This window comes from Muntiacus reevesi, chromosome 18, assembly GCF_963930625.1.
Source record: "Muntiacus reevesi chromosome 18, mMunRee1.1, whole genome shotgun sequence".
Taxonomy (NCBI): Eukaryota; Metazoa; Chordata; class Mammalia; order Artiodactyla; family Cervidae; genus Muntiacus; species Muntiacus reevesi.
Genome location: NC_089266.1, coordinates 30,036,204 through 30,049,246, shown reverse-complemented (window position 1 = coordinate 30,049,246; position 13,043 = coordinate 30,036,204). Strand labels below are relative to the sequence as shown.

General features: G+C 54.9%; 1 protein-coding gene across 1 annotated transcript in view; it reads left to right on the top strand.

The window, feature by feature from the left end:
* Nucleotides 1-12,064, top strand: part of COX10 (cytochrome c oxidase assembly factor heme A:farnesyltransferase COX10) — a 108,527-nt gene extending 96,463 nt beyond the window's left edge. Inside the window, exon 7 of the mRNA XM_065910183.1 lies at nucleotides 10,218-12,064. Within this exon, the coding sequence (XP_065766255.1) occupies nucleotides 10,218-10,621 (404 nt within the window). The 3' untranslated portion in view covers nucleotides 10,622-12,064. The remainder of the gene's footprint in view (nucleotides 1-10,217) is intronic.
* Nucleotides 12,065-13,043: the final 979 nt, after the last annotated feature.

Sequence of the window (13,043 nt, the reverse complement as noted above, 5' to 3'; positions counted from 1 at the left end):
CAGCATCAATCCTTCCAATGGATATTCAGGGTTGATTTCCTTTAGGATTGACTGGTTTGATCTCCTTGCTGTCTCAAGAGTTTTCTCCAGCGCCACAGTTCGAAAGCGTCAATTCTTTAGCGCTCAGCCTTCTTTATGGTCCAGCTCTCACATCTGTACATGACTACTGGAAAAACCAGGTCACTAACAGGGTCCGATAGTGACCTCTGTCTTGGGTGAGGGAAGAGGGAGGGGAGGGCACAGGTCTGGCATCCTTGGACTGGATGACATGTGAGCTTCTCCCCCCATTTTCAATTGTAAACTTTTAAGTGCACATCTGGGCACCTCCTGGTCAGATTCCTGCTGCTCGGCTCTGCCTAAAGCCCCAACCTTGACTGAACTAGCCTCTCCCGCCCCTCCCCTCCAAGCCTTTCCAGTGATGCCCAGACATTCGAAAGCAAGCAAGTGGCTCCCCAGCTCTGCCTCCCCCACGTACTCTGTTCCCACCCGGGTCCTGCTGCCCCAACACGTGGACGCCTACACCAGCCCACCACCCGTCTGGTGGACACAGCCCCAGGTCCTATTCAGTTTCCTCAAACCTGGCACAAGGAGCAAGGCACCCCAAACTGCCTTTGTCTAGGGAATCCCAGCCAGGGCCAGGGTCAGGACCAAGTGTGACAGCCCCAGGGGCAGGTCACCTCTGGAGGGATGCGACAGCAGTCAGTCTGGGGCCGTGAAGAACTCGGCCAGCTCTTCGTGCAGGGTCCAAGGACCCAGGTTCCTGCTGAAGGCTGGAGGCCCCATCATCGTCCCAGCAATTTCCTGCGAGGAACTTGGGCCTCGGGACAGGCTGGCTTGAGCTGTGTCCCTGGAGGCCAGAGAGCAAGTGCTCTTCAGGTCCTCCCACTTAGGACGCATGTCCAGGCAGAGCCCTTGTTCAGCCACAGTCTCAGTCTGGCTAAATGGCTAGAGTCATATTTAAAATAATTTTTTTTCCCTTGAATTTGAGTTATAGTTGTTTCTGCAATCCAGATCTCATCATTTGTGTACAGACTCATTCACACAGGGCAGCTCAGGCCAGGCTGTGCTTTGTTTAGACCACAGCCCAAGAATGCACGTTCAATCCTAAGCAACAAGCCTTCGGCTGCCTGGACTGACCCTGGTGTAGCGCAGAGCAGCCTGACAGGCTGTGTAACCACACATGCAAGATCCTTCTGTGGCCTTTGAGACTGACTTCTGTTACATCCCCTCACTGTAGATCTCTAAAATGCACTGAGGGGAACATAGCCGTGGCATGGTTTACTGCCCCCAGAATCCTAATCCACCACAGATCAGATCATACACCTAAAGCGCTGTCGGGCTTTCCCAGATGGCTCAGTGGTAAAGAACCCACCTGCCAATGCAAGAGACATGGGTTTGACCCCTGGGTCAGGATGATCCCCTGGAGAAGGAAATGGCAACCCACTCCAGTATTCTTGCCTGGGAAACCCATGGACAGAGGAGTCTGGAGGGCTACACTCTATGGGGTCACAAAGAGGCAGACAACTTGGTGACTAAAACAACAAAAAGCCTCGAAAACAACAAAAAGCCTCGTCAGGTTTATACAAAAAGAGTAATACTACTTCACGTGATGCTGCAGATTGCTTCAAAAGTTTCAAAATATTGATTTGATAGGCAGAGCCAACTCAAGCTAAGCCATAAATCTTTGAATGAATTGGATAAATGAAATAATGAATCAGTGAATAAGCACCTTCCATTTTAGAGATGGAAAAATTAACATATTCTGAAGTCAGCCACCAGATATCGATCGACAAGTATCTCTGAGCATCAGCTGTGAGAACAGGAGGACAGGACACACAAACAATAAGGCAGAATCTGAGAGAATACAATCGAAAGATTTGTGTTCCTGGGACTTCAGGGACGAAGTTGGCTAGCATTTTATATAGTTTTGTCACCTTCTAGAACTGCATTTTCTAACACGGAAGTCACCAGCTGGAGTCCAAAACGATGGTTCTCAAACTTCAGTGCACATCAGTGTCCCTGGATGGAGGGCTTGTTAAAACTCAGGTTCCTGGGCCCTGCCCCCAGAGCTTTGCTTCAGTAGGTCTGGGCTGGGGCCTGGGAACCTGCATTTCTAACAAATTCCCATGTGATGCTCATGCCCCTGATCCAGGGACCACATTTGAGAACAGCCAGTCTGAACAGACAGAACCAGAGAGCATTCTCACTGCTAGAATGCCCTGGAAACACTAAGAGATTTGGACCAAGGGCATGGCAGATGGTCCTGTCACTGATGCGGTATCAGGGTCATTTCTCTTATCCACCGAGGTGGTCATATCTCTTCTGGGTTCTTATCTTAGGGGTCGTGTTTGTTTGAAGGAGCCCTTCTGAGGGGAAAAAAAAATTCTCCTGTGGTATCTCCAACCCTTCTTGTCTTTAAACCTCCGAAGACTGATCACCGTGGAGCAGCCATGAGGACAGAAGTGTTTAGAAATCTCTGCTGAACTTGCTGCCGGGGGGCATGGGGAGAGGGGGCGGCATTTGTGGAGAGGGGCTAGGTGGTGACAGAGAACCCTCTGCTGGGCTCACCCCCTGCTGAACTGTTCCCCCAACCGACTCCATGCGGGGTCCTGAGAGATGCAGTCACCGAAACCCAGTCCAGTTCCCACGGACTCCTCCTGTCTCAGCATCTTCAGGGACAGGCAGGCAGGCGATCACTGAACAGAGAGCTTTAGCGGGGCCTCTGGGTTCTCTTTAATTGGCCCCCCAAGGCTGTCCACGAAGACTTTGGAGCCAAGTGACTTCTGAGATAAGTCATGGCCCGTTTACTTGAAGAGGGGAAGTGCTTTCCAAGAAGAGAGCTCATGCACAGGGGCCGGGAGGCATGAGTGCCTACATGGGAATGTCATCCGTGCCCTCCCCACTCCGGCTCAAGCTGGTCAGCTAGGACTTCACACTCCAGCCCCGGCACTCTATAGACACTGCCCCTGCCCAGGCAGACCTATGCTAAAGCCCTTTCCTGGGGCTCGGTGGACAGTGATCACAAGTGAGGGGCCGCAGCTGGGGGCCATGCGCGATGGGGATCCCCAAGCCTCACTTCGAAGGTCCTTCCTCGAAGGAACTGGTCACCCCGTTGGGAGGAAAGATAACAGATTAAGTAGCTGCAGAAAACTGAGTGCTTCACAGATGGCTGACGGAGTAAAGAAATCCCATGTTTGGAATTACCCTTCCCCCTTCTTAGCATCTGAATCTTTCTGTGGTTTTGTGGTGGCCACGGGGCCATCAAGATTTCAGGGCCCCAAGCACTGAAGGGCCTTCTGTCTGGCCTCCAGTGAAGACATAAGATAAGCGTGAGGACAGCCCCGGGCTCTGGCTTCTTTTCCCCTCGATGGCATCGTTGCTGTCTGGTTTGTTTTATTACACATGAGAGAGAACTTCTCCCGGTGGTGGCCTCGATGCCCCAGTGGTGAGGGTGCCCGTGCTGACCTGCCCCTTGGGAATCCAGCCCAGGGAGGGAGCGGTGATTGTGAAGCAGGACTGGGGGGCCAGGTGGAGGGTGAAGACAAACAGATTAACGGGTGGAAATTGTAAAAGCTAAACAAACGGTAGGTGTTCTTGGTGTCCGCTATTTTGCAGCTGCACAAAGAACGGTAAACAGGTGGCTCTTCTCTCCCAGGGGAATTTTGGTTTTAGGGGGCCAGCCCCGGCCAGGGCTCAGCCTGAAAACACTCTTTTGTGTCAATAAAGGTGACCATGACAAGGGGTTTTTCCTGTGTCCATTACCCTCTGAGACCCTTCCTCCCACCTGCCCAATGACTTTGCTGCTTTTTTTTTTTTTTTTTGGCTTCACTGCTGTTAGCAGAAAATATTAAAAATGCTTACCACCTAAAACTCAGGAAGGTTGAGTAAGAGGACCGGCCCCTAGCACAGCCAGCTCGCTGTCCGAGGTGTGGAAGTGCTTGCTGTGACTCTGCAAGCAGTGGCCAGCGAGGAGAGTGGTGACCTGCGGGCTGTAGGGAGAGTCGGGGGGTGGGGACCGTGGGTAAGGGCCCGACAGCAGACACTCTGGCTCTGGAGCCACACGCATTAGCCTCTCGACAGTGTTTACCTCCGGAGACTGTCTATTTATCTCATGGGCTTCAGGCTAAAGTCCCTGCCCTCCCTCCCCTCCTCCTCCTCCACACCAAAGCCACCTCTCTTCCCATTGCCCCCGCCATGTCTTAAAAAGGCTCAGATTCTGTTTTGTCATTTCCCTAAGTCTGCGTAAGTCCCAGGTCTTGGGAGTTTATGGAATGGGTCTGGTGACTGGCTCATAGACGCTTGTGACTCGCCTTTGGTCTGTAATTCCGATGTTGTTGTGTGGTCGACATTAATTATGTCAGCCAACTTTCAGGTACAAATGAGGACTCAGGAACAAGCTCTTATCAGGAAGTGACACTTGACAGATGGATGGTTCTAGAAACAAAAAGAGAATGAGGATTTTTAGCCCCTGCTGGTAAACTACAAAATGTTAGATACTGTCTCACCTTATTTACCTCCTTCATTCCACGGTGAGAAGGTAGGACAGAATTCATTCACTCATTCATTCCACAGATATTTACTGAGGGCTTATAAGTACCAGGCACCGTTTAACCCAAACACTTTTGAAGATTCTCTTTAAAATGCTGCCTCGCTTCAAAATCAGACTAGAAAACGAGTAAGCTCCTTTCATGTGAGATTTTTCCATACCTAGCCTTAGAGCACGAGATTGATTAAGATAGATGACATTTCTAAAGACAGGGTGAACAGGGAACATTACGGGAATATTAGCAAACCAAACAATACTTAGAGCTCTATTCTCTTCAAAGCCGAAAGAACAAACTCCTAAGCAGGAAGGGATGAGAAACACACCGTGAGCCAGAGGTCAGCAGTGTAACTGGTGAGCGTTGGGTACACAGCGTCCGGCCTTGTCACCCCTGGGTCACATAGCTGGTCAGGATCACAGGAGCTGGGCCTCGGTGGACGCCGCCCGGCCCGGAGTACAGAGTCGGTTCTGTTCAGCAAACAGATTCATGTTTGTGTGATAAAGGGACAGACCTTCGATTGTGAGCTGAGGCGTGGGGAGCAGGTGAGGAAACCCCAGGGACCGGGAAGGGAGGAGGGAAGCCCTGACTTCCTGGGACTCAGGGCTCTGTGCTGCCTCTGCTTTCGACTTCGCTTCAAACAAAACTTCAAGGGGCTGCTCGTGGATGGCGGGCGGGGACCATGACGGGGTGGGGGGAAAGGGTGAGCATCTCCCCTTTCTTGCCTCAGCTATCCATCCCTCTCCGTCCCTTCCAGAGAACCTTCAAGGGCAGGCGGCCATCCCGACCCCGTTTCCTATTTTCAGGGGACTTTTCACCTTCCCTGTGTCGCCGTGCACCTTCTGCGGCATCCTGGAGGCTTGTCAAGTGGGAGAGGCTGATCGGTCTCCCTGGTGCCTTCGTGTTCACCCTCAGAAACAAGGCTTTGAAATCGCTGGCCATGAAGCTTCGGGCTTGGCCACGCCCACCCCCAGCCAGCCCCCAGTTTACACGAGCTCATCACCCCGAAGCTCCCAAGGGGTGGGGCCGCCCGCGTGGAGAGGGAGCCCATTGTCCGGGGAGGAAGGACCCCGAGCCCAGCACAGGCTGGGGCCGCGTCTCTTCCTCCTTTTCAAGGCCCTGCGTGGACAGCGGCTGGCAGTGAGTGGCTGGGGTCGGAATGGGAAGGGCTGAATGTGAGCCCACAGGGCCGCAGAGAGAGCGAGCGAGCTGAAACCACTGAAGTCCATTCCGAAGGGATTAGTTTCTGGAAGAGTTCTGACAGAGCTGGAGCTCTGGCTTGGAGCGTCTCATCTCCCCTGTGTCGGGAACTCGGCGGGGATCACCTTGACTTGGTTTCCCACAAAACGACGGGAGTGCCTCATGCTACGGGCCCGAGCGCAGGGTGCGGCTCTCCGCTCGTCAGGGTGCTGTGGAGGTAGCTGAGAGAGGCATTGAGAGTATTTTCCAGGAGTGGCTGGGAAGACTCTGGCTGGCCTTGCTCACCTAGGTGCCCCCCTAATCGGGGAGGGGCCGGGAGTTAGGAGTTCTCCTCACATCCGCACACACCAAGTCAGTGAGCTCCCGTGTTCTCTGTGTGTGCAGAGGGAAGGAAGGAAGGCCCCCGACCCCCGGACCTTCTCCGGAATTGGCTGCAAACAGGATCGTGGAGTCGTCCATCCTCACCTATCCTCTGGAGAGTCATAGGCACAGTTGCGGCAACCATCACAGACTGCCGTGTTCTGCATATTCATTGACCCACAGATATTTGATTAAAAGAAAGGAAGCAGGCTTGCCTTCTGGATATGATTAAACCCAGTATATATGAAGATTCTGCAGCGAGGCAGGAAAATGAGGACATACATCGAAAAGAAGGACACACATGGCTTGTGTGAACGGACTGAAACTCAAAGAGACCATCTTCAGATCTCAGGTCACATATCACCTCTTCCAGGAAGCCCTCCCTGACCTCCCCAGGGCCGACTGAGGTCTTGCTCCTGTGAGCTGTCCTCAAGCTCTGCACTGAAGGTGACATCCCCCGGGCTGTGCCTCGTGTGTTGCCTCTGTCCTTGGGCAGACTCTAGCAGAAAGAGGGCCTTGAGGGCAGACCAAACCTACCCTATAGTGGGTGTGCAGTCAATATCTGTTGTCACAGAACACAGGCCCAATACAAGCTGACTGCTCTGTGGGGGCGAGGGTGAGCAGAGGCCTTCGAGTCAGGAAACTGAGGGCTTTATGTTTCCCCCACAAGGAAGGTGGGTTCCCCCAAGGCCCCCGGACTAATTCCAGGCTTCCTGTGCTCGCTGGCCTTATCTCGATGGAGACAGTCATTTGTTTCACATCTTTCATAAGAGCTGAGGCCGCTGCAGCCGGTGGAGGAGAACTGTGCGGGGGTGGGGACGTGTGATTACAGTCCATTAAGGCTAAGCTGTGATTTCTAAAGCTCTTTTCATTTGTGACAGGAGCCAAACACCCCTACCCCAATTTCCTCCCCCCCCCCCCCCCCGGAGGAAGCAGCATGCTACTCTTAGGAAAATGATTTTTTTTTAATTATGTTATTTTAAGGAGAAGCATAACTGAAAATGTGTATCGAGCAAAACAGAACACTCCGGCTGGCACACGAAAAAAGAGGGGTTTCGAAAAAGACAAGCGAGACTCCACGTGGGAGCCTAATGTTTCCACCGTTTCCAGCCTGGTTTCCCAGCTGCGCTGGCTCTTTCTCGGCCATTTCAAGAGCAGCACAGCTCCTGAGCCCTGGCTGACCTGTCCCCTCCCCCACCTCTACATGATCGCGATGCCGGTCCCCAGGGGACACAAGTTGGTCCTGCTGGTCCCCTTGGGCTGGCGCTGTGCTCAGAGCCTCCCAGTGGCCAGTGCCCCAAGAACCAGTCACACTGCCTCCTCCGTGCTGGTCCCTCCGACATCCGGAGACGGCTCTAGTTTGTCATCAGACCACGAGGGAGAAGCGGGCCTTCTGTCGCCCTGTTTTCCACTTCACTTGTACCTGGGTGGTCCACCCTTGCCTTCTGTCTTGGCTAATTCCCTGAGGGTGCTCACTGTCAAGAAGAATATCGTCTGTGTGGTTGTAGGAGGACAAAACTTTTTTTTAAGGCACCGGCACTCTTATCTTAATAAACAGACAAGTCTTCCTTGTCCAACAAGCCTTCCTCTCCTCCCAAGTGTGGCCAACATTCTGATGACCACCAGGCACGCTTGGGTGCTAAGTCTCTTTAGTTGTGTCTGACTCTTTGCGACGCCATGGACTGTAACCCACCAGGCGCCTCTGTCCGTGAGATTCTCCAGGCAAGAATACCGGAGTGGGTTGCCCTGCCCTCCTCCAGGGGATCTTCCCGACCCGGTGATTGAACCCACATCTCTTATGTCTCGTGCATTGGCAGGCGGGTTCTTTACCACTAGTGCCCCCTGGGAAGCCCGACCACCAGGCAGAGTACCCTGCCACCAGTGTCAGTCGCTCGCTGTTTGGCAACAACTTTGTAGGAGAAGGTGCCAGGGGTGCAGAAGAGCCTCAGGCAAGTTGATTAATCCTTCTCATCTGTGGTGAGGGCAACCCTGCCCGTAGGAAGTGCCAGGAGCATGAGAGCCGGGATATGTTTCCTCTCCACGGGGCCTGTGGACGAGCCACCACATCTTCACGGGGCAGATGTCTGATGGGCAAACTTAAGACAGCCTCCAAGGGAACCTCCATGTCTCCACCAAGAACTGTGCGTGTTCCCCGCCTGCAGGAAAGGCATCAGTGTCTGCCCCCGTCACCCGTCCCTGGTGACCCCTGCACTGGGGGCTCTGCCCTCACACGCTGTCTACACACGCTGTCTACACACACTGTCTACACACACACACACAACACACACACACACACACACACACACACACACACACACACACACACACACACACACCCTGCACTGGACGAGATTCCCCCCCCCCACGCTGTCTACACACGCTGTCTACACACACTGTCTACACACACACACACAACACACACACACACACACACACACACACACACACACACACACACACCCTGCACTGGACGAGATTCCCCCCCCCCCCATGGATGCAGGTGCACTGTGACCCAGCCCCACCCTCACCAGCCTGTCCACACACACACAGCCTGACTGCAGCCTTCATGTCGCCCCAGACACACTGGGCCACTCTGTACGGGACAGTGGAGCTGGTCGTGGCTCTCCGTCACCTTTGGGAATCTCTGCCCTGAGCAGTCCACTCCCAGGTCATGCATCCTGTCGCCCTGTTTGATTCTCTGAGTAGCAGCTGTCAGGGTCACTGCATTGTGCGCTCCCCACTCGCTGGAGTCCTTGCTGGCCGCTGCCTCTCTGGCATCCAGGGTCATTGCCAGTGGGTGGCAGGCACCATCCTTTCTTTGCCAGTAGATTCAACAGATAGAAACTGCTGCTTTTACTGTTCACATTGGAGAGTGTTCGCATGAACTAAGATGTATATGTGCTAGTTAAGATAGGGTCAGAATGGACTGGGGGACTTGACAGCCTGCCCAGACCATGCTGGCCTCTTAGTAGGCACTCAGGGAACATGTCCTGTGTTCGGAGAGGAGGAATGAACCTGAACTGTCTTCCCAGGAGTGGCTGTAGCCCCCTCGGGAGACGCAGCCCCAGTGCAGTGAGGGAACCAGGGTGAAAATCAGACAGGCTCCTGCCGAGTTCCTCCTTCACCTCTTGTTAGAGAACTTAGCATCGTCTGATTTGTTTGCTTCATGAGGATTATGTGTTATTTTAGTAGCAAGTGTCCAACTTTTGTGACTCTGTGTGCTGTAGTCCACCAGGCACTTCTGTCCATGGGACTTCCCAGTCAAGAATCCTGGAGTGGGTTGCCATTTCCTTCTCCAGGAGATCTTCCCAACCCAGGTATTGAACCCGGGTCTCCCACATTGCAGGCAGATTCTGAGCCACCTGAGAGCCATCATGAGTATTATAAAATCTGCCTAAAGTCCTGCAGTCACATTAAGTCAGGTGACAGAGTGACTGTTAGTAGGAGGTGCTCAGTAACTGGTAGCCTTCACCCCAGGGTGTTTTAGGGAAGACCCAGCTCCAGAGAAGAGATGCTCAGGTGTTCATCTGTCCTAAAAAACCGCAGATGACAGGCAGGTGACTGCCCGGCGGTGAGGACCCTGTACCCCTGCGCCCCGTCTGTGGTGCCCACCCCCGCATCTCCCGGGCTGCCCAGGGCACTCGGGTTCTGTTGGTGGTGCCCAGTAGGGAGCTGCCAGGAGGGCCCTTCCAGCTCTCACCCAAGCCCCTCATTCGCAGGCCAGCTGGGGGAAGCAGAAAAGCACAGCCCAGCGTTCTCACCGGGACAGTGCTACCCTTGAACGTGTCCTTCCTTGTCGTGGTGTGGGCACGTGGGGGGTGGGGGGTGCGGGCAGGAGCCTCAGGTGCTCAGCCCCGTGGGAACCCAGGTGCCCAGCCTCCCGCCCCAGTGGTGAGGACGTGGGATGCAGGAGAGGATTCAGCGCCCCAGCCCGTCTCCTCCATCTCCATCTCGGCCTCTGAGCAGAGGACCTGGGTGAGGCTGGGGATGCCGTGGGAGGGGGCACAACGCTCAGGCTGGGCCGCCGCCGTCGGGGGTGCGGAAGGGATGCCTGTGTAAACCTCTGACGACAGCCTGTCTTTCTTCCCCGTCTCCCCCGCCTACCTCTCCATGCAGGGGCCTGTCTTCTGGGAGGAATCCTCTACTCCTGGCAGTTCCCTCACTTCAACGCGCTGAGCTGGGGTCTCCGCGAGGACTACTCCCGGGGCGGCTACTGCATGATGTCCGTCACCCACCCGGCCCTGTGCCGGCGCGTCGCCCTGCGCCACTGCCTGGCACTGCTCGCCATGTGCGCTGCCGCGCCTGCCCTGGACGTCACCACCTGGACCTTCCCAGTCATCTCCCTGCCCATCAACCTGTACATCTCCTACCTCGGCTTCCGGTTCTACCGGGACGCGGACCGGAAGAGCTCCCGGAAGCTGTTCTTCTGCAGCCTCTGGCACCTGCCGCTGCTCCTACTGCTGATGCTCACCTGCAAGCGGCGGGTCGGGGAGGAGGGCGCGGGGGCGCCGCAGAGCTGACAGCCGCCCACTCTGGGAAAAGCAGAAGACGTCCAGGGAGACGCGCAGGGTTTTCGGGTTTTTTTTTTTTTCTTCCACTCTGCTGTTAGGCGAGAAATATTTTGGTTATTCCAAAGCACCAGGAGCTAAATAGCTGCGTTTGAAACGACGCTGTAAAATAATTTGGTGCTCAGTGACCACTGGACAACTTTTTTCATGGTGATATCCAAAATGTTCCCCAAATGAGAATCGGGGTGGCTCTGTAGATTGACACAAGGAGAGGATGTATTTTTTGTTTGTTTGCTTGTTTTCCTTTGAGGGTTGTTACAGAGGCCTTCCTCCGACCACCACTTGGTTCGTCTTCTCCCTCAGGTCGAAATGCAGGTTCACCTTGCTTCTCGGAGCTCCCCACCTGCCGGCTGGGGAGGCCAGACAAGGTACTCACTCGCACGCTGATATCTGTGGTTCCGTGGCCTCTGGTCCCTCACAGGCTGCGTCAGAGTAAATGCAGCTGCCAGCCGCAGCCCCCCTTCTGTGAATGAGCCGGGCCCAGCTCCCTCTGCCCCACACATTCTCAGCCTCATGCCCCCTCAAATGCTAATAACGCCAAGTACTGGCTGCTGCCCTTCTCAGGGAGGATTCAAACGGTTGCCTGGGAATCTCAGACTGGCCCTTATCCCCATCCTATTAGGTAGCAGCATTTCAGAAACTCCAGGGAACAGAGGGCATCTTTGACATCCACTGTACCACACAGGTGGTGTCAGAGCCGTTCTTTCTAGAAGGGGCATACTAGACTTAAAGCCAGAAGACCCTCCAGCTCTGACCCACCTCTCCTTCTTCAACCACTGCTGCAGGCATCAGCTGGGCCCAGGGCCCAGTGAGAAGGGAAGTCAGAAGGGGCTGAGCTGGGTCAGCCAGCCCTCACAGCTTTCCTTGTTCCTTCGGTGAAAAACACATTTCCACCCTGCTATCTTCAGGACTCAGAAATTAGCCTTCACACAGCCAGCGGCTTGGAGAGCCAGAAGCAAGAGCCAGACCTCTGGTGGGGATGCTTCTGCCCCCCCTCCCAGGGGGTGCATAGGTCTCTGCAGGCAGAGGTGGCCTCTGACACCAGCGGTTCCCCCAGCCCCCCAAGTCTGCCTCATTAGTCAGTTACCGGACATCCCATTTGCCCTAAGGCCTTGAAGCTTAACAGGATGTTTTAGTTACTCTGTCTCCGGGGCACTGCTGCACTGGGAAGAATTTATTTGGGAGTTTAAGCCACATTCAAACAACCTTGGCAACATGTCCGTCTCTGAAAACTGCCCAAAGCGATTGGAGTTAGCATCTGATTTTCGACTGCACTTACTCGGCTGTGTTCAGGTCGCGCTGCGGGAACTGACAAAGTCGCGTCTGGCTGGCGGTCCCCAGCCCGCAGATCTGTAAGGCGCGTGGGTTCTCTCTGCTGCAATAAACCTGCACCGCGAGCCGCAGTGTGTGTGGCGTCATTCCACTCCGTCTGCGGCTCCTGGCAGAACGGGTGACACTTGCCTGGCTGTCACGAGCGGCCATGGGACCGGCAGGCGCGGGGGTGGAAAGGGGCAGCCGGCGTAACTGAGGGAAGCCCCCCGCCCCCCACTCTCTGCTCAGAGTCACCCAGTATCCCTTCCATCGCCTGGAAGTGGGCCTGGGGGCCTCCCTGACCTCCTGACCTGTTGTTCTCTTGCTCGGAATATACAGTTCCCGCTGCATGGTCTGCACAACGAACAGGGCCCCTGCCCCTTGGCGCTCAGACCCCAGGACGAAAGAGAACCTTCCGCGCGAACCCCTCACCTCCCCGCCCTCCTCACTCTCACACCTCCCTAGGGCCACCCTCCGAGGACCACCTTCCCAAACCCTGTCCCCTGGTCCTCACGGGAATATGGAATTCACGCACCCAAGAGCCCAGACCACTGCTCGCTCATCCAGGCCTCTGGACATCCTGGGGCTTCACCTGCAGAGCCAAAGGTACTGGTCCTGACCGCTGACCGCCAGCTCTTGCCAGACTGATGAAACCCGGGCACCCGAGCATCCTCCTGGCAGGTCTCTGGGTAAGCCTGCCGTCCATGCTGGGGCGGCACGACCACATGCAGAGGGTCTCCTGAGACTCAAGGCTAAACTCAGGAAGGTCTGAGTTTGCTCACCCCAGCGTTTCCCTGCCCATGTCGGGAGCCCAGCCTGGGACGCACGGTCTGGACGTGAGTGTCACTCAGCCGTAATGTAATGCCATCAGGCCTCCGGGCTGCAAGGGTAGAGGGAGCACGCAGGCAGGAGCAGGATCCTGAGCTTCGACACCAGATTGCACTTGAACTTGGGTAAATTCATAATATAGCAAACTAATGACAAGGAAAAGGGTCGTTCCAATTCCCTATTTAACTTTTTAAAAAACACGACTCAACACAATATTCCTTCTGACTCGGAAAAT